General features: G+C 38.6%; 1 protein-coding gene across 4 annotated transcripts; it reads left to right on the top strand.

The window, feature by feature from the left end:
- Positions 1-2681: 2681 nt before the first annotated feature.
- On the top strand, positions 2682-27942 carry LOC139138364 (uncharacterized). 4 transcript variants are annotated; one of them, XM_070706703.1, is made up of 8 exons: positions 2682-2766; positions 8951-11864; positions 12273-12417; positions 17840-17927; positions 19653-19741; positions 22084-24994; positions 26478-26622; positions 27097-27942. In XM_070706703.1, the coding sequence occupies exons 6-8, from the start codon at positions 22121-22123 to the stop codon at positions 27285-27287; spliced, it is 3210 nt and encodes a 1069-aa protein (XP_070562804.1). In that variant the 5' UTR covers positions 2682-2766; positions 8951-11864; positions 12273-12417; positions 17840-17927; positions 19653-19741; positions 22084-22120; the 3' UTR covers positions 27288-27942. The 4 variants fall into 4 exon arrangements, 2 of the variants coding, with proteins under 2 accessions (XP_070562804.1, XP_070562803.1); XR_011553592.1 differs by lacking the exons at positions 22084-24994; positions 27097-27942 and having other exon boundaries at positions 26478-26611; XR_011553593.1 differs by lacking the exons at positions 17840-17927; positions 19653-19741; positions 22084-24994; positions 26478-26622; positions 27097-27942 and adding an exon at positions 12904-14143 and having other exon boundaries at positions 8951-11925.

Below are 27942 nucleotides of genomic sequence, written 5' to 3'. Positions count from 1 at the left end.
GGCAGTGCTTCAATTTTGCCGCACCGCCTTAAAATGTCTATTGTGGGAGTCTATATCCGACAATATTCCAATTCTTAACACTCCCACGTCTTCCAAAGTGTTGGCCAACATCTATGAGCTCAAAGTTATACAATTCTTCATAGAAAAACTGATTTGCCTCATATTAATTTTTATTATTTATTTAATTAAAAACCTGGCTTACGGAATGCTAGTATCTCCTTCAGTACCTTTCGTCAATTCTTTACATGTCCTAAGTATACTATTTTCAAACTCAGATAAAATACAGGTGGACAAGGAATACTGCTTTTAATGACTTTTCAGACACAGTTTCCGGCACAGAAACGGGGAGGAACCAGTTTGTTATCTTTTAGCTTTGTACAATAATATCTGGCATTCCAAAACCTCCTTGATCAATTCTTCAAATAGTCTCGACTTCCAGACCCAGGTCGCTTCGCTCTTTCATAAAAATCCCAGAAAATTGCGCCGCAAGCGTTGGGGAGGAGTGTTACTCAGCATCGAGTCCACGGTCCACGACATGTCTTCCCGTACGGCCAGGGGGCGCACTTTACTTCAATGGTTCAAATTGTGTGAGCGAAGCGAAGAAGGTCTGGAAAGCGAGATCGTTCCTCCAAGTGCTTTTTTGAGAGTTATTTATAAGGACCATTCCCTAAAAGGAAAACAATAAATTATAAATTTGTTTAAGATAATCAAAGTGAGATACAGTGGGATTTGAGCTTGGTGGCAGTTTTTTCATCATACGTTTCATCATCGTACGTGAATATTCATTGTCATACAGGCTTCCGCTTCATATCATTTGATGGCTTCCTATAGAAAAGGATTTCTTCTCATTGGTTTTACGGGCAGTCTGTCAGCTTGTTCCCCCCCCCCTCTCCCTCTCTCTCTCTCTCTCTCTCTCTCTCTCTCTCTCTCTCGCTCACGTACGTGTTGATATGTTGACATTCACTTTAACCCGAAACCTTGCACTATCATTGGAATGCAAACGAATTGTGCATGGTTTATTGCTATTATAAAGTGTTAAAGTTCATTTAACTGAGAATCTGCAGGCACCCTGACCACGTGTAACACTTGAATCACTTACACTTGTGTTATTTAACCACTCTTTTTTAAGGGCGGGGATATGACCGAGCGGTTTTGACTGTGATGTCTTTGCTAGGTGACTTGGTGCCGCACGCTGTGAGTTCGAATTCGATCGAAAATCTTCTGTATTTGCATTATATATTTTCATGATTTCATTCAAATATTATAAAATTATTTAAACCTTACACTCTATATTATGAATTTGTAGACAGTATAAAAACAGGAAAAACTATTTTCGCCATTTATAACTCGCAAGATTTTTTACAAAATACGATAAAAATAGTACAGGAAGTTGCCCATGTAATTTGAGTCATGGGAAAAAAGCTCCAAGCTTGGAGCTTGCATAATGTGATATGGAAGGGACCATCTCCGGACGGGTATGGCCCCAACATTGTCCACTCACAGTAACACAGTAGTAAACAGCAATACAAAATCTGACAGTGGAAAGTTCATTATAAGTGAATCATCGTTTATACAAGGATACTCAGTATAAACAAAAGGTTATGTAAATACGCACAGCCTGGTTTAAGCATGGGTGAGTTGACAATGCCATACCTATGGGAAAATGGTCCCTTCCATATCACATTATGCAAGCTCCAAGCTTGGCGCTTTTTCCCATGATTCAAATTACATGGGCAACTTCCTGTACTATTTCTATCTTTTTTTGTAAAAAATCTTGCGAGTGAGAAATGGTGAAAAAAGCTTTTCCGGGGTAAGTGACCACAAAGCTATGCTGACGCGATGCATCGTAAACAGTATACATGCAATTTAATAACTTTAAGTTCTGACCACTATTCAGAGGACCTTACGAGCGTATAGGCTGTATTGACTTGTGGAATACCTGGCACAGAGAATGAATCGTTTCAAGCAATTTGACGTTTAGTGGAAAAACAAAGTCTTACAAGGTGTGAAATAGATATAAATATAAATATATATATACACATACATACATAAGCACCATGTCAATCAATATACCCTTTTGCCCATTCACCACAGTAGAGTGAATCAAACCGCATAATCATATTTTTGTAGAGTTGAGCCTGTACCACGGAAAATAGTATGATGGAGTGATAGTTTGGAAATGGCTCGTATTCAACATGACAGCACTGCCTTACATATGGCTACATAGATAATTATCACTTGAATTCAACTTTCCGTGATAATAAAACACGGTTCATAGTTTTGAGTACTCAGCAGCTAAATATGTTATTTCGGTCAAAAACATGAAAATGTATAGAGTACAATGTGTTTGCCCAAAATGCTATGTTTACACCTTAAATCACTGAAAACGCTTTTGTTGAAATGTCTTCAAATAGGCATATTGGCTAACCCTGGTGTAGTTTTCATCCAAATGACTGGACTAATTGACCACTTGTGGTGTTAGATCGTACTTTATACTATTAGTCCGCTGCTCTGGTTTTCATGATGGTACGCGCAACATTCTATGCATGCCATAAAAAACGTAGCATTTCAGGCGTAAACAGAACAGAAAAACAGCAACTAATCAAACACTGTGGCTGAGTCAATATGACGTGAAAGGTGCAACGTAAATTTTATATCACTTCTGCTTCCCTGACAGGTCAAACTGAGGTCGTCTGACATCAAATGATCAAGCCTTCCCACAAATTCAGAGACGGGTCTTTCTGGACGCTTTTCTTGTACTGGAAGGTAGGTACAGTATTTTTTAAATGCCACAAACGTTCTCATAAATTCAAAACCAGGTTTTTCAGGAAGTTTATTTGTACTGGAAAGTAAGCAGTGTATTTCAAAATGCCACTAGCTTTGTAGCAAATATACAGAACTCGGTCTTTCAGGACGCTTATTTGTACTCGAAGGTATAGGTACAATATTTTTTTTTAAATGCCACTATCGTAAAGGCTTATATGTTTACCGGCGTCGTGCAAAGTCCCACCGTAGTGAGACAAAGACAACCCTTAGTTAGACTAGTAGTCTAACAAAGATTGTGTTTGTAATCCTGATTTCGGTCTGAGCTTGAAATGTCATAATTCCAAGAGCAATGTCTGCCAACGAACAAATTTTCTTTCTAAACCGATGCATTTCCTGGTAGTGGAAGAGAAGAGTGGGGCTAATAGCACAGTTGAAATTGCGGGCTCCTGGCAGGAGTTGACTGAGTTTAAGCAAGCAAGAGGCAAAGCGTGATGTCAAATGCAGGATTTGCATTTGTTCAGAAATCCTTTCATGCTGTAGGATAGCTGCACTATCGATACATAAACGTTATTTCAGAAGAAGATGCATATGAAACTTATCTTAGAAAATATAAACGTAGGAATTAAAATTAAAAGTTCCTTTTACTTTGTTTTCTATTGTCAATTAGAATTAACAATGGCACACGACCACTACAGACATGCATTTTGTATGACAAATCTCTTACAAAATAATGATGAAATACATGAATAAATTGTAATTTGTCAGTTGTTATCACCATGCACTGGCCAGAGAACTCAGTACCGAGTTACTATAATAGAGGTAGGTACTTCGGTATGGCTGCAATACTGTTTCGTTGAGCAAGGCATTTTTCCTTACGACAATGCGGAAGAGGCGAGCCCTGTATTGTTGAATACTTTATTTACCCCTTGTTCTTTGGCATTTTTAGTGATGGCACAGTATCCACAATGTTGTTTGCGCGATGAAATACAATTTTTGAAAGTAAAAAAAAACTAGTGACTCCAATTCTATGTAACGTTTGTCACCATCACCGGAGCTGCATGCTCATGAGCGAAGTTCCACTATAACGGCATAATGAAAAACAAATAATGTTGCTGTCCCCGAGCTTTTTTCATCGTTTTGTCCCAGTCGTTTCTCCGTACGTATACGTAACAACAGGAGCTCATGGACTGTTTAGTTTTTACGGCTAGGGAAAGGAAAGTCCATGTCATAAGTTTTCAAAAGTAGATAGGCCCCCCCAATCCAGGAATAAAATATAATGACCCCAGGAAAAATTAAACAATTATGAACAGCATACTAAAAAACTAGAAATAAATTACGACACAGTCCCTCTATCCACGGACAGTGATTATGAACTAACTTTATATAAACTGCTTATATAATATTGCTGCAGGTTTTGTATGGTAAAAACATGCAGATGTACTTTCTATTGACACAACACACATTGCAGATGGACAAGTCATATTATCATTAGCGTTCTTACTGGTCGATAAGACAGGAGACTTAGGCCAAAAAAATAAATTGTGCCGTTCCGATAACATGGTTTCAAAATTAGGGTTGGTAGATCGGCAGGAATTTTTTTTCCAAAATATTTTTATTTTTAAATATGCATTTTTCAGGTGTTCAGGGCGGTCAAACACTGGCCACGACATTTCCAGAAAAATGTATCATGCATATAAAAGGCAAAAGATAAAAGATATCCTCGTTCAAGCAAAAATAGTAACGAACGAGTCATTTTACGTTTTTTTTTTCATTCTTTTTTTTCTTCTGTGTTTACGTAGCTCAAAAAAGTTCAGGGTCGGCAGGTAAAAATAGGGTAGGTTGGATTATCGGAACAGCAAAACTATTTTTGTTCGGCCTTAGCTTTGACACAGTTACTCTCTCATTTGTAATATGTTTGACTAGTCTAAACGTGAACCTGAACTACATTAAAGGGGGCCTGTCTGTTACTACATTGTAAAGATTCGGATTGGTTTACGCATTGATCATGAACAGTTTTTGGTGAGTGGCGTGGCTGCGTGTCTGATACTTGGGTGTGGTCTTGCCATGAATCATGATTGAGAAAACCATTTATGTTCAACTGTTCCATTTTTTGAAAATGCAGTGATCCCCTGAGTGCTTCTTTAAAAAGATGACCCCTCCCTTTTCGATTCCAAAATTAAAGTGATTCCCCTGATCCCCCATCATACAGACTGAAATGAACGGTCCCTTATGAGGAAGATATCTTTTGGCATTCTTCCAAGTATAATTTCCCTATTGGTTTATCTGACAGTCAATCAGTAGCTTGACTAAGTTGCTCAGCAGGTCTGCCTGCCTTCCTGCCTTCCTGCCTCTCAGGTGACTGACTGTCTGTCAGCCTTTCTTTCCGTCTGTAAGTACGTATCTATCTATGTATGTATATGCAATACCAATAGGATCGCACAGTCCATAGGCACTGTCAGCGTCACAGGAGCTCAATGTATCAAACTGATTAATGCTACAGAAATTACCATTTTACAATTGAACCGGAGTCGCGTGGTTTCAAATGTTACAATACTTATCAGAGTAAATTTAGGGCAAATGCTTCCTGGTACAAGTGCAAAGTTCGAGAGAGAGTAAACTAACGATACCTCTGCAAACATGTTGCAATACATCAAGTCTGCTAGCCATGTTTATTGATTTTGGTAAACGTGTTTTGGTAACATCACAGCCGTGTTAAATATCACATATCAAGACGACCTTATGAACCGATGACTCAGTTTCCCATGCAAATGAAAAGGAATAAATGAATAATACAACCTAACAATTTATTCACATTATCAATAGACTTGTTTTCGTAGCCTAAAATGAGGACTTTACATGTTAACAAGCTATGTAAAAACAGCCATCTCCACACTGTAATCTTTAATGTACGTTAGAGTGGACGTGCAATGCAATGATGTGACCAGGGAATTCCATGACGTGTCTTGTTCATGTGTTCACATAAAAATTGTGGCTAAACAAGTCTATATTTCATACTATGATGTGTTGATCCATTTTGCCTGGCTCTCATAGACGACGAAAGACCAATAGATCTTCTAAACAGTGGTCACGGCACTGAATCACTGACCCTTAATACTAAAGAATTCTTACGTTATTTCCTCAGTCGTGGCATTTTCCAAATCCAAAGCAGACACACGTGGAATTACTCTTATGCAAACCACACGGAAGTAGTACGGATCCGTCCGGATGAGCAACGAAAGGCTCGACCGTTTGATGGGAAAACACCCTTTTCAACAGACAATGTACACAAACATGCTAAGAAGAGTCAGATGCATAACATCCTTTGCCTAGACTTTCGTGATCAAGGTCACATCACTAAACTTCCCTCTAGCATTCAAGTACCAGAAATAATACCAGGAAAAAATCGCGCTTAGTAAAATGGTGTGATTACGAGCGCGTCAAACTTCAGCCTACATCCGGAAAAACCACATACAAAGGCTTGTCCAGGAGGACAGTTCATGATATTTATTGAGAGGCAACTCGGAGCCACTAACTACCACGCGCCCGAGTACAAAATAACACACGATTGCTTACATGGAAAAAATATTGTCCATCGTACAAAGAAGAGGTTTAAACATTTAACAAGTGTCAAGCAGCGAGTTGGCTTACTATATGCCCAATTCAACGCCTTAGCACTAGTGTAATGATAATGTGCATACCATTTGAAAATTAACCATAAAATCAGTTGTCTCACTCAGGTTTACGCGTTTGACGCACTTTAAATACGTACTTAAAGCGGCAGCAGTAGAAACATTTGATGATTTTCCCCTCCTGTTTGGTTCAATGTCAACTACAGTTTTCTACTGTATTCCCTCAGCATATTGAGAACTCAGACTGTACAAGCAATTTTATTTTTGACAAATTAATTCTAGTTCAGACTTAATTTCAAATATAAAATATTAAAGGGTATTTTAAACATATAGAAACTGTGTTGACAACGTTTATAGTGATTTACTTAAAGGCCTATTTTGACGTAGATCAAGAACTTGCATTTGAGATACGAAGCAAAAATGAAACAATAATCAAAAGTTACAATTGCTGGCTCGCTAAAGCAAAGATGATTAATGGTTTCTTCAGATCGGTTCTCTTCTTTGTTTTCGGGGGAAGTCTTCTTATATCAAATTGTATTTACAAAAATTGAATTTGCATTCATATCCCGTGGCACATTTCGGCCAACCAATAAACCAATTTGCACTTTAAAAAATCAAAGTGGAACTAATTTTCAATTTTCAAATGGTTTTATCATCTTGATTATTAACTTTTAGGCCTATTTCTTAATTTAAAATCTTTGGACTGAGATTGAAATATAGAAAATGGGTGTACACTGCCCTGAGGATTGCACTTAGCGACCGTTCAAATTTTCCTCAGGCAAACTCTATTTTCAACAATGCATATTTCCAGTTTTTTTTTGGATTTCCTAACATACTGAATATCCAATTTTCCTATTTCATTTGGGGCGTGGAGCAGTATCTTTGGAATCTTTGGATACTATGGCAGAAATAAATTTATTGAATTGGAATAGAAGCAAATACTGTTCTTCGGTTGGTAGAGTACTTTTACTTCAGGCAATGAATTTACGTTGGTGCGTTCAGCCGCAAGAAATTCAGGAAATGGTTAATAAAGAAAGTCACCGCGAAATCGCGAAATAAGTGTTCATCTCCAAAATGTTTTGCCTAGTGCAAGTGGTATCTCTTAACGAGGTGGAAGATGACACTGTCTCAAACATGATATCAAACGCCTTCGAGGTCAAGATTTGGATCGGGTTGTAACGGATGCAATTCATAAAATGGGCCGGCATATGGTTAAAAACTATGACGGGGTACATAGATAATTACGCGCAGAACATCATCGCGTACAAAGATTGACAGCTGAATAAATGAATCAGATAAAATTTAATATGGATGCCGCACTCTGATTGGGCTAATGGCTGTAGCATTTTATCACAACGTAAAGTTTGCGACATAAGACAGGTTTGGCTACACATTTCACGTTTTTCGTGAACGCGAACGTCCCGAATTTCTGTGATTATGTCATCGACTTGTGCGTACGTTCTTCACGTACACGAAGCCGGCGTCGCGTATTTAAGTGGAGACAGCTATTTCTGGTAATTTGTAAAAGTGTAAATTTAAATATCATCTTTAGGTAGCAAAACATAATAAAAAGTGTGCATAATTCATGCACAATTCAAGTTGGATATATGATAGTGACATCATCAAAGATATTTATATGTTTTTCTTATTTTTATGTGAAATTTCTTCGTTGATTCGTGGCATACCGGATAACCATTAAGCTATCCCTGTGATGCGCGGCGGAAACCTGTCTATTGACGGGAAGCGAGCAAAACTGTAGCAGGTCAGGTCAAACCGATTATATTGAACTTTCCTTTCCGTCGGCTTTCCTTTGCCTGCGCAAATAATTGACACAATTTGATGCATTCCTAGGTCAAAGTTAGACACTATCAGCTGTGACGCCCAAAATAAAGTAGGAAAATGAGATCTTTCGTAAATTGAAAATCGGGAAAACGGAAATATGTATTGTGGGAAATAGAGTATGCTAAGGGGAAATTTGGATGGCCGCGAAGTGCCATCCTCATAGCAGTACATAACAATTTCCTATATTTCAATCTCAGACAAAAGATGTTAAATTTAAAAATAGGCCTAAAAGTTAATAATCAAGATGATAAAACTATGAGATGAAAATTGAAAAATTAGCTCCATTTTGATTTTCTTTTTTGAAGGTGCAAATTGGTTAATTGGTTGGCCAATATGTGCCACGGATTATTCATACTTGTTCATTTATTGTTTTGCCTTTTTCATCTTCCTTTCAATATACTCCAGGGTTGCAGGGATTGTGCAATTTTGTATGTAAGATAAATGAATAGCAACATAACTGATTAACTGGTGTTCTTGTATTTGAGCCCTGTTGGAAAAAATGACTCGCCTCCTAATAATGAATACATTTTCAATTTTTAATCAAATAAAAGTGGACATAAGTTCCTTGGTTGCGAAACGTTAACATTATGGAGTTAAATCATGAAAGATTGCAAAGTACTACATGATGGCACTACCCTGATTTACCTGCAACCTTCGAGTTCATTGAATGATGTGACAACTTGATGCATTGTTTCCTTCTTTGCCATCTTCAGATCAAGCAACTTAGTGCATCTGCGTATCTGATCAAGCATGGCAAGCCAATTCCAGAGATGGTTGTCAGGATTTTCGACGTACCGCAGCTACAATCTCGGGGTTCTTTGCAACGATGAAGAAATTAAGGAAGTGTATGCGGAAGCCAGAGGACGCGGAAAGCTTCCATTTAACAGAAGCAAGGTTATGTTTTTGGGCGACGCTCGAGTTGGAAAGACAAGCCTCCGACGTGCTTTGACGGGAGAAACGTTTCGAGAGAATGAAGCAAGCACTGAAGGAATCGAAACAAGAATGTATGAATCCACGGAAGTAGATAGTGCATGGCATATGAGTGCAGACAACAGCCATGATGATTTTGAATTTGCGTCTGCCTGGTATACTGCCCTAAAAAGCAAAAGTGAGAAAAGAAAATTAGGGAAAAGGCCCATCGGTAACCAGTACAACCGTTCTTCGCTAAAAGCGACAGCAGGAAAGTACATTATTGATGCTTTTTACATATTCAGGATTTATTTAAGCGTTCAGCTTTTGTGCATCATACCACATTGTGATATCTTCAGCTACGGCTTTGCTCCATTTGAGTGGTTCCTGTTCCTAGCAATGACTATCGCTGGACTCGATTTTCTCACCGAAGCCTATCGCTTTGGTACAGGTGTTGCTCTTGTGTTATTCATAGAACATTACATCCGCTGTTACCTCACAGTTGATGCAGTCATCCTTTTTTGCAAAACGCCTTTTTCAAATGTTACTTTCATAAATTACTTCACGTTTATGATACTCTTTCTCTGCATAGGGTTTGTCTTAGGAGCTCTTTGTGGTTGTGGTTTTCGAACTGGACTGGCCTTCGGCCTGTGCCTGCTCCTTCCACCCGAATGGGCGATACAGAAAGACCCAATTCTGGTGTTTGATTTCACAAAAGGTGTCTCAACATTTCTCGCAATGGCACCGATTACCCTCGGCCATATGATAGGACTTATTCTAGTGCGCTCATGGACCCTAACAATGGGACGATTACCATCTAAACTTACTACTGATTTAACATTTTTGATGTTGAGTTTGCTTGCTATGAGTGTTCTTCTCTCAATAGCAATCCCTGAGCCGAACGTTGCTCTTTCTTTACTGGGTAGCATACTGTTATTCTTTGGAAAAACGACGGGAGAGTTCATCGGAAGAGAAATCGATGCAAAATTAAATTTTAATTATTTTACTTATAAAGGAATCGGCACACTGATAGGTTTGGTAGTTGGATATTTCATGGGCTGGACATTCTGTCTTACAAGCATAGTCTCCCCGACTTTTCTGGTTTTTCTCATATCAGTTTTAACTCATCCCATAATTGAAATGTATGGGTTTTGGAAAGTGAAATCTCAAACATTGCCCGTTATCGATGTCAGGAATGCTTTTAGGGCACAGAAAAGAGGTTTCACACATCTCCCGACGAGGTTAAGCCTTTGGGATTTTGCAGGTAATGAGCTGTATTACTCTACTCACCATGTCTTCCTTGCGAGCCATGCTATCTATCTTCTTGTCTTTAGTCTCGAGCAGGCTACTAAAAATAAGTATAAACAACTAAACCGGATACTGTTTTGGTTACAATCGATTTCCATCCACGCGAAAGATAAAGATGCTGTCATCTTCCTTGTTGGAACGCACAGAGACAGTGTTGGACTGTCAGATCAAGAGGACATAGATCAGTACCTATTTGAAAACCTCTATGTTAATTTCTGTGACCGTTTAAAAGTAAATCCCAAAAGGCGTCTGGTGTTCATGGTGGAAAATTCTGTAGCTAATGATAGTGAGAGGTCCAGAATTAAATATTTAATCAGCTCCATAGTTAATGAAGCAGAGTATATGACGAGGGAATATCCCATCAAGTACTTAAATTTCTACAAGCTGATACTGAGTAAGAGGAACAAAGACAATAACAGACATTTTTCTCAAAGCATCTCATCCTATACTGATGTGGCACAATATACATGCAGGGAATGCGGAATTACAAGCGATGATGGTTTTCGAGACCTCCTCAGTTTCTTCCACCGGGCTGGGGATATAATATACCGAACAGATGACCCAATACTGGAACAATACGTTGTTTTTGATCCGCAGCTCCTCGTAGACGTTATGAAAGTACTGGTGAATATTCCACCACATTATAAGAGATCGCAGAAGGTTGCACCATACTGGCTTAAGTTGGAACAACACGGAGTTCTCCACAGTTCCCTTATCGAGCACATAGTGAAACCGTTTAATGTGCCAACGAATGTCATCATTTCACTGTTAACTGCCTACGACCTAATATGCCCCATACTTCAGAAGACAACAAGAACCGTGGATGAACTCTTCAGCGTACCTTGTCTAATGCCACGTTATTCAAGTATGATAAATGAAGCACCAGGTACTACGATGAACGATTGGTGGATATCTAGTGAAGATGAAGAGACTTATTACTTTGACTTCGGCTATTTGCTACCCGACGCTGTCTTTTCTCGACTTCTAGCACGGTGTTTAAATGAAGATCAAGTGAGAGACCAGGCAAGAATGCGAGAGGTTTTCTACGACGTAGGCAAATTCATTGTAGACTCTAAGATACTTGTTAAACTCGAACTTCTGCATTTCTTACCTCAACAGAATCTGATAAAAGTCACAGTTCAGAGACCCATAGGCTCCGATTCAAGAAAGTGCATAGCCTGGCTGATAGATCACGTAGAAGCCATTCGACGGCGAGATTTTAAATATCTGGAGTACACATTTGGAGTTCTGTGTCCAAGTCTGCATCACTGCAATCCAGGATTGCAAGGGACGCTACATATTGTGAGATTGGCGAGTCAAGTGGATTGTCATTTGCGGGAAGCTGGTCCTTTAACCTTTCTCTGTGAAGGCCGATCTCACGTCTTGGAGGTTTTCAAGAGCAGAAATGCTGTAAGTGGTATACTTAGACTATCCACTGGCACAGGTATCATCTCCCAAGCAGGACGTTTGTGTTGAGTATTTTCTTTTATATTCTATCGTGTATAAAATGCAGTAAAATGCACATACTGAAATGTTTCCAGCTTTACTGTGTCCTAAAGGTTTCCTATTAGATAGGTATGAAACTCTGGGGCTCTATCAATTGACGCCAGGTAAATTGGTCTATAAAATAACCTCTATTTATGCTTATCACTTGAACAGCAGTTATGGCCAATAGATTACCGAGTGGGACAGGGATTACTTTTCGCTCACTGTACAAAATTTATATATGATTTAAAGAGATGCCACAAGTGAGGACGCCAAAGTAACACAATAACAATATCTGTGAAATAATTTCTGATACAATTTGTATGTTTCCAGTCGATAACCGGGATGCATGGTTCGTCTGTCGCAGTGATGCACCCAGATGGAAATATCATTGATCTGCCACCAACGCTGCATAAGCAAATATGTAACATATTGAATGTTGAGAGTATTGTCGCTGGTGATTGGAGAGATTTAGCTGGTAAGCACTTTGCAGAACTGTTGAATTGTACATATAAGTATGTCAGTACATTTATTGGTAATTATCACCATTAATTGAGCTGAATAGCAATATCCCTTCACAGGAGGGAATACATGAGATTTCGGTAGGATTCGCTCCATATAGAATTCGCCCGACCGCCTGTTCTCCACGTCGCCCAATGTACCAAATACCGTGTACACCTACCTACGGCTGCGTTATTGCTTAATAAATCACGTTTTGGCAATACAATGCTAGCCTCTTCTGGATGTTCGACCAAGGAGTTCACTATTCAAATCGTAATTTTTTATTTCCTCAGCCAATGCATTATTTTGTCGATTTAACTGGGCCTTACGTCTGTTAGTGTTACGAGCAACAACACCTATTTGGTAATCTGAATGTGAAGATGTTTTACAGGCAGACTTGATGTCTTTATTTTGTGATTTTGTATGACACTTGTCATCTTTTTCATTCTCTTGTTTAATTCAGCTGAAATTGGCTGTTTGATGGAAGATACCAGAGTGTTCTCGAATTGCAAAAATCCTTGCGGTGAAGTGCTCCACTACTGGTCGACAAAATGCCCTGTGACCATCAAAGAGCTGATTGATGTCCTTCAACGACCATCCCTGTCAAGAGTAGACCTCGTTTTGCTCTTACAGAACCATATTGTGTACTCCTAGGAGAGACAATTTGGTAAATAACAAGCTCGGTGCATCTTAAGGAGACGAGACGAAGTTGATGACAGGCATTATACGTATAAACTGAATAGGAAAAAATGACATAGCTTACAACCTAGGCGTGAGCACTAGTCAGACTGTTTGCCTTTTATATCCGTTATTCGAGGACCAGTAGAGTTCACTGAATTCGTTTACAAACTTTAGTAATGTAGAACTAATTCTAATATAGATATAAGTTTCAGATACAGTTTGAACATAAGATTATATATGTACTTACATAGAAGCATGCATATGGCGATGAAATGTTTGTCATAGTTAAAGCTTCAGATATCACGACAATCACATTTCACTAGCCTGGCTTTACCATGGTGGAGCCAGGATGGTGCATAGTCATCGGGCCAAAGTGGTTCATTGTGCGCCCCGCATTAATCCTTGTCAACGATATACTTTTGTTCTCGTCACACTGTACAAAGAAAGGATAATATGATAGGATATTTTGGGATTCAGTGCTGCTCTTGGAAGAATATACTCTATAATGATAAAAGGGAACGGTTCTATAGATCCTTCTAAATGAAGAAAAGAATGAAATTCCATAAAATGTTCATTTGTAGAAAGCTTAAACAATTCTATATCTGAAAAGGTCAATTACTACTCGGGATATTTTCGATGATTTGTTATATTTTTCCGGAGGTACTTTTTGATTTGTGTTTCTTCTAATGTAAAGAAAAAAGTTGACAGCCTTATTGGTGACAAATCATGGATGGCTGTAGAGATAATATGAATGGCATAATTAAATATGAAGCATCATAAATTAAAGCTTTGAGAACAATACATATTTCCTCTTCTGTAACGAAGCTGAGAAAGATATATTTCGATTGAAATTAATGAATTACCAAATGTTGAATGTTTAATGTGTTTTCTGCAGTTTAAATTCAAAAGAATTACTCCAAAAGTATTCCTAAGTGAGTTGAAAATGTTTAAAAGTTCACTCACTTTTAGTTTGTCGGATGATTGAATATTTCATTAACCATTAAATTATTGATTTGAATGAATTTTGGTTGTTTGAGAGTCGTTATTTAGTGTGAATCTTCGTTGTAATATAATAAACAACACATGATAGCGAGGGCAATATTATTCACATATTTACTGCCCACGGGGCAACAGCATACATCTGTACCCTGAGGGATGTGAGTCATCCCAAAAACAGTTTCCTGAGGCCAAATGCAAAGGGATAAAGTCTGTTTTTGGAAGTAACTCACAGGCCCGATGAGTTAAAGACGTATGCTGTTGCCCTCATGGCCAGTCAATATGTGTTCTATAACACATCTCATCCACTGTCATGCACAAGAACGTCCCGTACACATAACTTGTCGCATATAATATGTTTGAGTGGTTCAGAAAGAAAAGGTTTTCCGGACAGCGATGCAATAATTCTGCAAAACGTTAAATACACCTTTGATTATCGTTTTCATCCGTTTCGAGTCATTGTTGGAAACCGGAGTATTCAGATCTTCTTCAGAAAGTACAATAATCTGAGAAATTTCTCGATTATTGTTTCGCGCGGTCGCAGACGACATCTTTGCTTTGCTCCCAGTTCGTGCATGCGCAAATGTTGTTTTTGAAATAAGCCGCATCATTTTTCGGAACTGATGATGTCTAGCAGGTAGCAGTTCCGACAAACGATGCCTGATCACGTCGTTTACGTGGATACGTGGATCAGCACAAAAAGAACGCGTCCCACGTGATAATCAATTGACTAATTAGAACACACTCTGCGGATGAAGTGTGTTGTGACACAATTTGTTGCCTGCCTCGGGCTGCTGCTCATTACCGGAATATTGATGATCCCTCACCTACGGCTCGGGCATTATCAATATTCCGGTCATGAGCACCTTCCCTTGTGCAGGCAACAAATTGTGATATTGCCCTCGCTATCAAATGTTATTATTTAAATATACAGTATATACACTTGAAGTGTTACGAAAACAGCGTCTGATAACAGTTCTTGGGATGTTATTTTAAAACATAACTTGATCAAAGAACTACACATTGGACAAGATGCAGAAACAACATCACGGGTTGGAATCAACCTGTAATGCACAACCTCATAAATTTAACGTTCATTCAGTATATGACGTCACCATTGGTTGTAGTCAGGGAAGCAAGAAATAATTTGCAGGGGAACACATTTCCCTTTAAAACATGTCAAACTGTACACCAAAAAGAGCTGACTGGAGTTGCGTGCACCATGGCAGGCGTTGAAGTAGAAAAGCTAAGTAAATGCTACAGCCTAGCCAGTCTCATGTGATATGTGCCTACATGCTACGTGCATTTAGTATAACTTCTGCTTCCTTGAAAGGTCAGATAGGATATTTTGATACGTTAATCATGATATTTTGATACTTTCCTACATGCTACGTGCATTTAATATAACTTCTGCTTCCTTGAAAGGTCAGATAAGGCATTTTGATATTGATTGCACAACCTTAGACAAAGTAAAAACCCAGTCTTTCTGGAGACGCACTTGCATTGGAAAGTACATGTATCGTAGGTACAGTATTTCTAAAATGCAGGCTTGTATACGGAATATTAAGAACTCTTACAAACTATTCATTTTTCCTGCCATTCTTATTTAAAATTGACTTAGATACGTCGCCCTTTCGATGACTATTTAGCCGAGGAGTAAACACAGCAGCTGGTCTACATCGATTTCTTGATAGGAAGAGAAGGGTAGGACTGCTAGCCGTTTTCATACTAATGTATTTAATCGTAATCAACTGTAAGAGCAGCTCTCCTTTGAGGGTAATAGATCGCCAAAGGAGGTTTGAACGGATAACATGACTTTCGAACAACAACAAATTTTAGCAAGTGTAGGGAAAGTTGGGCTGCGTTAGTCAAGCTATGTCTATTTCCTCAATCATGTTGAAGTACCGGGCTGTAACTTGTCATCACGACCTGTATATGTGTTATATGTATTACTATTAAGTGTTCTGTTAGTTATTATGGCCGGGTTGGGCCACTATTTTGCAAGAAGAAGTAGTCTGAAATTTGAAAACCGGAAGAAGGTTTGTTTTCCGTATAACACCGAGGAATAAATTGGGGGTTTTTTTTAAACACCGCCAAGTCTTGTTTTAGTTTACAAAAACAGTTTTGGATTGTTTTTGAATTGCTTTTCAGCAAGTTCCTATTCTCTTGAATAATCATCATAATAGGATTACTAATACTGCCTTGCTTCACACATGACCTTGCAAGTTATAGAGCTTGCCTTGCCGTAATTGTGCAATGTCAGGCTTAAGCTTAGTAAATCAAGCCTCCGGTTGAAGCTAGGCATCGGTTAATTTTGTAATATAGCTTTATTATTCCAAAGAAGAGCAATAAATTTTCCTTTTAAATATAAAGAAAACTGTTTGTGAATTTTTCTATGTCAATTGGTATACATACATATATATATATATATATATATATATATATATATATATGTGTGTGTGTGTATGTGTGAGTGTGTGTGTGTGTGTGTGTGTGTGTGTGTGTGTGTGTGTATACTTATGTGTTTTCACTGTTACTCTTTGTATATTTTAAACCTAAATATATGGTAAAGTATATTTAAAGCGGCATCACTGTGCAGTAGCCGGATCAACCCCTCACTACTGGGCCGCTATACCGGACCGAATGCAATGCGTAACTGTGTCTTCTGATAAGTTGCATTTCCTTTATCATGCAGGGGCAGCAGAGGCTTGTATTTTTGCACCGGTGAAAAGTGATTTTCGGTCAAAATTCAAAACCTTATTAAAATACAATCATGTGAAATACCAAGCAGCGATCTGGTAAACAAAGAGAAAGATTTTAATTCGCTCGAAAACTGTAAAATCAATGGTATTGATATGTTAGAGAAAGACAGATACTCCGGAGAAGATGATGATACCGTAATTGAAATTGGTTCAAGAACCTTTCGAAACTTCTTAAAATTGCGCCAGCGGTTGTCGTTTTTTAGATGATGTCCTCCTTCTGCTTGAAACCAATTTCTACAGGATCATGAAATACAAGTTGCAGTGGAGTACATGTTTCCATTGCTTGTAACGCAAACTCAAGTTCTAATAAGTAGGTGACGAATAGCATTCGTGAGTCTTGGCCAGTCCTGTATGTCTAGATGTCTAGATATCTGTCTGTCTGTCTGTCTATCTGTCTGTGTTTACATGCATGCAGGTGGATGGGTTGGTAGGTAGGCACGAAGGTAGGTAGCTAGATAGGACGCATCTGAGAATATTGTGTAGCAAAGTAGCAAGATTTGTAGCCAGTGTATGTGTGTATCGTTCCGAGCAATATAAAGTTCAGTGGAAAACAAAATCATGCAAGTTGTTTGAATTCGAAAGGTACATACACGAATAAATCATAGACCCTTAGGGTCTATGGTTCAATATGTGCACCATGTTAAGGAATATACCCCTTTTGCCAATTCAACGCCGCAGTTTCAATCAATCGCTTCTTGTAGAGTTAAGCCTGTATCACGGAAAAACGATAAAATATTAATCACTTGGAAATGACAAGCACTACCTGTACTTTTAATATGTTTTTCGGTATAAAAATGAAAATGTATAACCGTACACAATAAAAACGCTCAATAGTATCACAATCATGCAGCCGCTATCACGTAGACTTTATAAAGTAGGTCAAACATTTGAAATTTATATTTTAATAGGACTCCACGTTTTGATATCTTTATCGCTTTATCACTTCTGCTTCCCTGTCAGGTCAAACTGAGGTCGTCTGACATCAAGTGATCAAAGCCTTCTCACAAATTCAGAGACAGGTCTTTCTAGACGCCCTTTTTACTGGAAGGTAGGTACGTTATTTTTAAAATGCGGGTTCTGCGGGACGTTTATTTGTACTGGAAAGTGAGCACAGTATTTTAATGATGCCATGAAGTTTCTCATAAATAGATAAAGGGAACTCGGTCTTTCAGGAAGCTTATTTGTTCTTGAAGTGGGGAACATGATTTTTTAAAACGCCACCATCCTTAGGGTCTATGTAAAGTCCTAACGCAGTCTAACAAAGACTTGTATTTGTAATCCTGATTCCGGCCTGAGCTTGAAATATCATCCATCTGAGAACAATGTCCGCCAAACGACAGAGTTTCTCGTGCTCGAAGAGGAGGGTGGGGCCAGTAGTTTTGTTGCAAAACTTTTTTTCATCTTTGAATAGCCCTCCTCCGAATGAAACACTTCGCAAAAAGACAATTATAGGGGCGACGTAAACGTTTAAGCATCCTCGAGGAAGATTACCCTGTAAATTTAGATATATCAAACTTCTAAAGCATAGCTTCGAAGCCATACACCTATTAAAAAAGACTAGAAACTCTTTTTGTTGAATTTCTTGAAATAAGCTTGTTGGCTACCCTGGTTTCAGTTTAAAGGTACACGACTGGCCTAATTGTCCACGTGTGATGTAATATCCTACTTTACACTATCCTAGTCCATGGTTCTGGTTTTTACTATGGTATGCGCAACTCTCTTTGCATGCTATCAAATCGTATTACCATATACCCATCCCCATATTGCTCCATCCAGGTGACGTTTAGCGTAAATTATCAGCAGTAATATGTTCCGGTAAGGTCGAGATATGCACATTAAACGTCATCAGTTTTGGAGTGTTCCCGAAGTACTTTTGCAACTAAAGGAAACAAAATGGCTGCCGCTCTCCACCTACGATGCGATGTCACTGACATAAAATTTGAAGGGCTTTAAGGAATAAGAATACTTTGGGTAGCTAAAAACGGTTATAACATGTTGAATCTTGCAATGTTTTCCTGTTGTTTTTCCATTAAAGTTCTTGTAATTGTTGACAAGCTGAAGCAAACACGGCACGGTACGGCACGGCACGGCACGGCACTGTTAGCTCTGTCAGTCAAGTCAGTGAGTCTAACTCTCAGTCACTGTGTAATTAAACAAAATAGCCACCTCTCTCCGCTCCGTACGACGATCGAATGCGATCGAAAAGCAGTGGAAAGTTTTCAATCGGTTACGATTGTAATTACTTATGGCATCACAAAAAGTTCTTCCCGTGTGACAATTTTTGAGTCTCAGTTTCTTTTCTCGTGGTGTTCATTGAGACATGGAGGATTGGTTGCGTGTGTTGTTGACTTCTGCTCGTGAATAGTTTATGAATGAAGCCTGTTTACACAAGTGTTCCCATATTTATGCGCGTGGCTGAATTAAAGTAGAGTCGAAAAATTCAGGGCTTTTCCTGTCATTTCTAAAATTCTGTGCATGGGTATATGATAATCGGCTATAACCCAAAATCGCCAGTTCTTTGCGTCGTATCAGCATTCGTGTCATTTGTGCAGCCTCAGACACTCGACGCCTAACGCAGCACAAATGACAACCATGACGACACGTCACAGGAACAAGGGATATTGGGTAAGAACCTCAAAGTTTTTTCACGCCTATCAGGATACGTTTACTGTGACTGGCATAGACATAGAACAACTAAACAAATAGTGTAGCTGGGCCGATATAGCGTAAAAGTTGCAAAGTAAATTTTATATCACTTCTGCTTCCCAAACAGGTCAAACTGAGGTCGTCTGACATCAACTGATCAAAAACTTCTCAAAAATTCAGAGACAGGGCTTTCTGGACGCTCTTTAGTACTAGAAGGTAGGTAGAGTATTTTTTAAAATGCCACGAGATTTCTAACAAGATCAGATCAGGTCCTTAAGGACGTTTGTTTGTACTTGAAAGTAAGCACAGTATTTAAAAAGTTCCACTGGCTTTCTCACAAATACATAAACGGAACTCGGTCTTTTAGGACACTATGCAATAGTTATTGCGGGAAAGACTTTGTACTCTAAAGAGTGTGGAAATGCGGTGTCATTTTGATCAATCATGACATCTTTCCAGACGATGTTTCAACTTTTGACAAATAGATTTCTTTGTTATTGACCTATATTATGGTCGATATTGCAGACGATAATTGCGCCAGGCAGTGTTGGCAACTCATCATTTAAGACAGCGTGTCTTGTTCTCGTATTGCCATTTTGTATGTATGTCTCACTGTGTCTGTCTGTCTGTGCCTGCCTGCCAGCTTGTATGCATGCATGCATGCCTGCATGTTGTATGTATGTATGTATGTATGTATGTATGTATGTATGTATGTATGTATGTATGTATGTATGTATGTATGTATGTATGTATGTATGTATGTATGTATGTATGTCGTATGTCTGTCTGTCTGTCTGTCTGTCTGTCTGTCTGTCTGTCTGTCTGTCTGTATGTATGTATGTATGTATGTATGTATGTATGTATGTATGTATGTACGTATGTATGTACGTATGTATGTATATTATGGAATAAGAGTAAATCTTGGATAGCACAATCCATAGGCGCGGTCTGTGTCACAGGAGCTTGGTGTTTAAAGTAGCTACATACCTTAAAGGTACTTTTAGATGTTTATTTTTTTCCCAGTTATAAACGTTATGTAAATTGTGAATACGTATTGTGCACGGTCAGATTTCCCAATATCAGGGTTTTCAGAAACTATATACTTTATCGGGGTTTTGGACTTCTATAACTGAGAAAAGAATCTGTAAAAGTGTGTATAAGGTATCTAGACACCTTAATCAAGTAAAGAGCACCGTTTCCTTTTCATATGGAAGTTTGGCCCTTGACAACATTAAATAATGTTTGTTCCTTGCGAGCCGAGAAATGTTTGATCAAGTAGACATGTCAGGATCAATGCTTCAGAAATCTTATCGTAAAACTGAAGCGGAAGCGCGTGGTTGCAGTAAATTTCATTAGAGTAAATTTAGAACGAATTCTTCCCTGTACAAGTAAAAAGTTCAGCGTAGAGGAAACTAATGATACAAGTGTAAACATGTAGCAATATATCAAGTCTGTGGGCAATGTTTATTGATTTGGTAAACATTTTTTGTTAACGATAAACCGTAATAAGCATCACATCATCGAAACGACCGATGACTCAGTTTCACATGAAAATAAATATAAATAAATTTTATGTATTTGTATCGTCACTATGACAAAGCAAGCTAGCTAGCATTTTACGCACATAATCAATAGACTTGCATTTCATTCCCTAAAACAAGCCATATGAAACAGCTATCTCTATGTATAATCTGAAACATCGTGCAATTTGCGTTAGAATTTCGCAACAAGTCTATTCATGTTAACAAAAAACTTGTGGCTCAACAAGTCTATGTTTCATGCACTAGTGTTTTGCTATGGCTGGCTCCCTGTGATGTATCTGGCAATCGATCGACGACGAAAGGTAGATAAGCTTGGCACTGCAAAGAATCAGTTACCTTTACATCACCTTTACAAGTCTCATATTGTTTTCTTCGGTCAAGGGATTTTCCAACGCGCGCGAAAGTTGACACAAGTGAAGTTACTCGTACCCAAACCACTCGGCAACTGCACGGTCTCCACCAGGATTGGTAGCGCAAACCTCAATCATTTCAAGAAAAAAAGAACGTTAAAACTTGATAAATAAGCGCTATTTCACTATATTTTTGTATACAGTCTCAATGTTAAGCAGGGCCAGACGCGTACCTTTCTTTGCCCATACTTTTATGCGTGAACAAGGTCTCAACATCAAACTTCCCTCTAGCATTCAAGAGAATCGCAACACTAGAAAATAGTGCGCTTTATTTTTGGTAGTCACACGGAAATCTCCGATAGGGAGGGCTGCGGACACGTGTTTTATCCGATCAGCATCTGATGCCACCAACGAAATATCGTGTCAGACTTAACTAAATTCATAAAGAAGATCAGTGGGAAAGTAACGTGTTGATTGCCGTTTTAAATTTTTGATCAAAAATAACAGTGATTTTATGTTCCTTTGCGAAATTTTCCCATTATTGAGTTTAATTCATGAAAGAGTGCAAAGTACTACACAATAGTACAGCCCCCTTTCACTAGCAAACCTAAATATAATTGAATGATGTAACAACTTGATGCATTCTTTCTTTGATTGCCATCATCAGATCAAGCAACGTAGTACATGTGTATATCTGACCAAGCATGGCAAGCCAATTCCAGAGATGGTTGTCAGGATTTTCGACATATCGCAGCTACAATCTCGGGGTTCTTTGCAACGATCAAGAAATTCAGGAAGAGTATGCAGAAGCAAGAGAACGAGGAAGGCTTCCATTTAACAGAAGCAAAGTTATTTTTTTGGGCGACGCTCGTGTTGGCAAGACAAGCCTCCGACGTGCTTTGACGGGAGAAACCTTTCGAGAGAATGAAGCAAGCACTGAGGGAATCGAGACACGAATGCATGAATCCACGGAAGTAGATAGCACATGGCATATCAGTAAAGACAACAGGCACAATTATTGTGAATTGGCGTCTGCCTGGCTTACAGCCCAAAAATGCACAAGTGAGAAAAGAAAAATAGGGAAAAGGTCCTTAAGTAGCGATTACAAGCGTTCTTCACTGAAAGCAACGGTAGCAAAATACTGTGAAGATGCCATTTACATAATCAGACTTTATTTAAGTGTTCAGCTTTTGTGCATCATACCACTATGTAATATCTTTAGCAACGGCTTTGCTCCAGTTGAGTGGTTCCTGTTCCTAGGAATGACAATCGCTGGGCTCGATTTTCTTACTGACGCCTATCGCTTTGGTACAGGGGTTGCTCTTGTGTTATTCATGGAACATTTCATCCGATGCTATCTTACCGTTGATGCAGTCTTCCTGTTTTGCAAAACATTTTTTACAAATATACCAATCCTAAGTTATTTCACGTTTATGATACTTTTTCTCAGTATAGGCTTTGTCTTAGGAGTTCTCTTTGGTTGTGGTTTTCGAACTGGACTGGCCTTTGGCCTGTGCCTGCTCCATCCGCCCGAATGGGCGATACGGAAAGACCAAATGATGGTGTTCGATTTCACAAAAGGTGTCTCAACATTTCTCGCAAAGGCACCAATTAACCCCGGCCATGTGACAGCACTTCTTCTACTGCGCTCCTGGACTCTCATATTAGGACGATTACCATCTAAAACTACTACTGATTCAACATTTTTAATGTTGAGTTTGCTTGCAATGAGTGTTCTTCTTTCAATAGCAATCCCTGAGCCGGATGTTATTCTTTCTTTACTCGGAAGTATACTCTTATTCTTTGGAAAATCGACCGGGGAGTTCATCGGAAGAGAAATCGACGCCAAATTAAATGTTAATTATTTTACTTATAAAGGAATTGGCACACTCATGGGTTTGGTAGCAGGATATTTTATGGGCTGGACATTCAATCTTACAAGCATTTTCTCTCCGACTTTTCTGGTTTTCCTGTCAGTTTTAACTCATCCCATAATTGAAATGTGCGGGTATTGGAAAGTAAAATCTCAAACATTTCCCGTTATCGATATCAGGGATGCTTTTAGGGAACAGAAAAGAGGTTTAACACATCTTCCGACGAGGCTAAGCCTTTGGGATTTTGCAGGTGATGACCTGTATTACTGTACTCACCATGTGTTTCTCGCCAGCCATGCTATCTATCTTCTAGTGTTTAATCTCAAGGAAGCTACTCAAGATAAATACAAACAACTCAACCGGATTCTTTTTTGGTTCAACTCAATTTCCATCCACGCAAAAGATAAAGATTCTGTCATCTTCCTTGTTGGAACGCACAGAGACAGTGTTGGACTGTCAGATCAAGAGGACATAGATCAGTATCTATCTGAAAAACTTTATGCTAATTTCTGTGACCGTTTAAAAGTAAATCCAAATAGGCGTCTGGTGTTCATGGTGGAAAATTCTGTAGTTAACGATACTGAGATGTCTAGAATGAAAACTTTAATCAGCTCCATAATCCATGAAGCAGAGTATATGACCAGGGAATATCCCATCAAGTACTTAAATTTCTACAAGCTGATACTGAATAAGAGGAACAAAGACAAGAGCCGATATTTATCTCAAATCATCTCGTCCTATACTGATGTGGGTCAAGATGCATCAAAAAAATGCGGAATTACTAGTGAAGATGGTATTCAAGATCTCCTCAGTTTCTTCCACCGGGCTGGCGAGATAATATACCAACCAGATGACCCTGTACTGGAACAATACGTTGTTTTTGATCCGCAGCTCCTCGTTGACATAATGAAAGTACTGATGAATATTCCACCTCGTGATAAAAGATCGCAGAAGGTTTCACCGTACTGGCTGAAGTTAGAACAACACGGAGTTCTCCACAGTTCTCTTATCAAACACATAATTAAACCGTTTAATGTGCCAATGAATGTGATCATTTCACTGTTAACTGCTTATGACCTAATATGTCCCATACTTCAGCAGCCAACAGAAACCACTGATAAACTGTTCAGCGTACCATGTCTAATGCCACATTATTCAATCATGAAAGAGGGTGATTCGGATACCGTGCTAGAAGATTGGTGGATTTCCAGTGAAGATGAAGAGACGTATTACTTTGACTTCGGCTATTTGCGACCCGACGCTGTCTTTTCCCGACTTCTGGCAAGGTGTTTGAATGAAGATCAAGTGAGAGATCAGTCAAGAAAGCGAGAGGTTTTCAGAGACGTGGGCAAATTTATTGTAGACTCTGAGCTACTTGTTAAACTCGAACTTAAACATCACTTGCCTCAACAGAATCTGATAAAAGTCACAGTTCAAAGACCCATAGGCACTGATTCAAGAAAGTGCATAACCTGGCTGATAGATCACGTAAAAACTATTCGACGGCGAGATTTTAAATATCTTAAGTTCAAATTTGGCGTATTGTGTCCAAATCAACATCACACATATTCAGAAAACGAAAGGAAGCTTCATATTGTTGAATTGGCAAGTCAACCAGATTGTAAATTGCGGGAAACTGGTTCATTTAACTTTCTTTGTGAAAGTCAAAATTACGTGATGGAGGTTTTCAAGAGCCGAAATACCGTAAGTGATATACTTTGACAATTCTCTGGCACAGGTACCACCTCCCTTGTAGGACATTTTTGTTCGATATTTTCTCATATATACTACCGTGTGCCAAGTACAGTAAAATGCACGAACTGAAATGTTTTCATCTTTACTGTGTCCTAAAGGTAGCCTATTAGTTAGTTTGAAACCCTAGGGTCCCTATTCATTGACGCCGTGTAAATTGGCCTACTATATTGCCCTCTATTTATGCTTATCACTTGAACGAAGGTTATCTATATCGCGTCGGTCAATAGCTTATCAAATGGGATAGTGATAACCTTTCGCCCACCGTACAAAAAAGTGGAACAATGATAACCTTATGCTGTATAAAATGATACATTATTCAGAAATAAATCTCACAAGTGAGCATGCCAAAGTAACACAACGCTAATATTTGTGAAATAATCGTCTGCTGAAAAATTACGTTGAATATAGTCTCTCCAGCATCAATGCCCCTCATCCGTTATGTTATGAAAATACCCATGCCCATATTGCCTTATCCTAGTGACGTTTACCGTAAAATATCAGCCGTAATATTTCACAGTAAACGTCGAGATATGCACGATAAACGTCATCGGTTTTTGAGTGTTCCCGTACTACATTTGCACTTTGATGGTAAACAGCGTAAACAAGCAAAATGGCTGCCGCTTTCCGCCTGCGAAGCGTTGTCGCCGGCATAAAACATTGAAGAGCTTTGAGTAAAATGGATATTTCGGGTTGTTAAATACGGAAAAAAACATGTTGAGTCTTGTAATGTTTTCCCATGGTTTTTCTGTTAAAGTGTTTGTGCTGCATCAGACACTCGACTTCGTCTCGTGTCTGATGCGGCACAAATGACACTCATGCTGATACGACACAGGAACAGGCGATATTGGATAATAACCTCTAATAATCCTTACATTATAGTAGTGTACTTCCGAAGACAGTCTGCAAAAATTACGCTTCGAAAGTCATAACCTTTAACCAAAATTCGCATTTTAGTGAATGTTTATCAATTCACTTACTCATCATCATCATCATCATCATCATCATCATCATCATCATCTTATTCACAATTAACTTTGTATCAATTGTATTACTTGTTCGGCAGACTTTTAATAAACATCAAGTAGTGATAACTTTTATCAGGGCCACTTTACTATAAAGGCTTTCATACCAAATGTTCCTACAAATTTGTAAACGCGAAAATGACTAGTACGCTGACTAAGGTCTTGTCTCAACTATGTAGTGGATAGAAATCAACTGTAAAGAAATCTCCAGATAGAATGGTTGTTATGGAAGAACCTCTGTCAGATTTCATGTATGAGACTTACCGATAGCAATATGTGCATCAATGGAAACTCAATCAAAATTAAATACCATAAATCACATTATTTTTTGTTAAGAACATGTCAAATACTTAAATGGGCATTGTCATTAAGAAGTTGTGTGTGTAATGATTCTATTTGTATGTTTCCAGCCGAGAACCGGGACACATGATACGATTGTCGCAGTGATGCATCCAGATGGAAAAGTCATTGATATGCCACCAACGCTGCATAAGAAAATATGTAACAATTTGAATGTTGAGAGTGTTGTCGCTGGTGATTGGAGAGATTTAGCCGGTAAGCACTTTGTAAATATGTTGAAATGTCAATATTAGCTTGTCACTACATTTATTGGTGATTTTTACTATAAAATGGAGCTCTGAATAGCAATACCCCTTCACAGGCGGATAAACACGAGATTTTGGTATTATTATATATAGAACTCACCCAGCCGCTTGTTCTTCATGTCGCGCATTGTACATAATATCGTGTGCACCTGCCTGGGTCTGGGTTGATGCTTAATAAATCAAATGCTGCCCTGTTGCGGATGCTTGACAAAGGCTTTCAATATGAAAGAGTAGAGTTTCCATTTTCTCCCGCCCTCTGAATTTTTGTTGTAGATTTAGCCAGCCCTAAGTTCTATAAATGTTGCGGGCGACAAGATGTATTTGGCTTATCTGAAGGTGACGATGTTTCAAAGGCGGACTTGATATCTTATATTGTTATCTTGAATGACGCTTCTCGCCTTTTTCATTTTGTTGTGTAATTCAGCTGAAATTGGCTGTTCGATGGAAGAAGTTCGAGTGTTCTCGAGCAGCAGAAATCCTTGCGGTGAAGTGCTGCACTACTGGTCAACAAGATGCCCTGTAACAATCAAAGAGCTGATTGAAGTCCTTCAACGACCATCCCTAGACCGAAAAGACCTTGTTTCGCTCATAGAGAAGCACATTGTTTACTCGTGAGAGAGGCGATTTTGTAAGTAACAAACTCCATGCATCTAAAGGACACGAGATGAAGTTGAAGAAAAGGCATGAAATGCTATTCAACGTAATATTTCTAGAAAACGGAGACAATGAAAAAAGTCAGTTACTCTTCGGAATCTCTTTTGATTGTTTTTGATATTTTTCATGTTTGTTTTGATTTGTTTTTCCTTTACTGTTAATGAAAAGTTGACAGGTTAATAGGTCCATTGAAACGAGTTTTACACGCTGAATATGATAAAGGTGTTACCATTTTGTACTTCGAGATTTAATGATTACACGAAGCCCATTTGACTAGCATGCTTTGCTGTATGTAGAAAATAATGGATAGCGGTAGATATATTATGGATGGCATAATTACTTACCAAATATCATCAAATTCATTTAATTCATGATTTTGGAATAAGCTGTACCTTTCCTTTCCTATAATAAAGCTTAGAAAGATAGGTCCTTGTCAAAGAAACATGATACCTAGAAAGGTGCCCTTTGAAGCACCATTTTGTCATCATACAGTAGACACTTACAGGAAGTTTTGTTAGCCAAATTGTGATCCATTTTAAGAATTTCTGTGGTTAATCCTGTAATTCAGAGTGTAAACAATTCTTTGAAATAAATTGTGCGTTCTGTTGATAATGAA

The sequence above is a fragment of the Ptychodera flava genome, chromosome 8, assembly GCF_041260155.1.
Source record: "Ptychodera flava strain L36383 chromosome 8, AS_Pfla_20210202, whole genome shotgun sequence".
Taxonomy (NCBI): Eukaryota; Metazoa; Hemichordata; class Enteropneusta; family Ptychoderidae; genus Ptychodera; species Ptychodera flava.
This window is presented reverse-complemented; position numbering and strand designations above follow the sequence as displayed.

Coding starts and splice junctions, on each gene's coding strand:
- LOC139138364 (XM_070706702.1), top strand. CDS start 8,988: ATGGCAAGCCAATTCCAGAGATGGTTGTCAGGATTTTCGACGTACCGC. Junction 11,865..12,272: donor TTTTCAAGAGCAGAAATGCT/GTAAGTGGTATA, acceptor GTATGTTTCCAG/TCGATAACCGGGATGCATGG. Junction 12,418..12,903: donor TGATTGGAGAGATTTAGCTG/GTAAGCACTTTG, acceptor TGTTTAATTCAG/CTGAAATTGGCTGTTTGATG.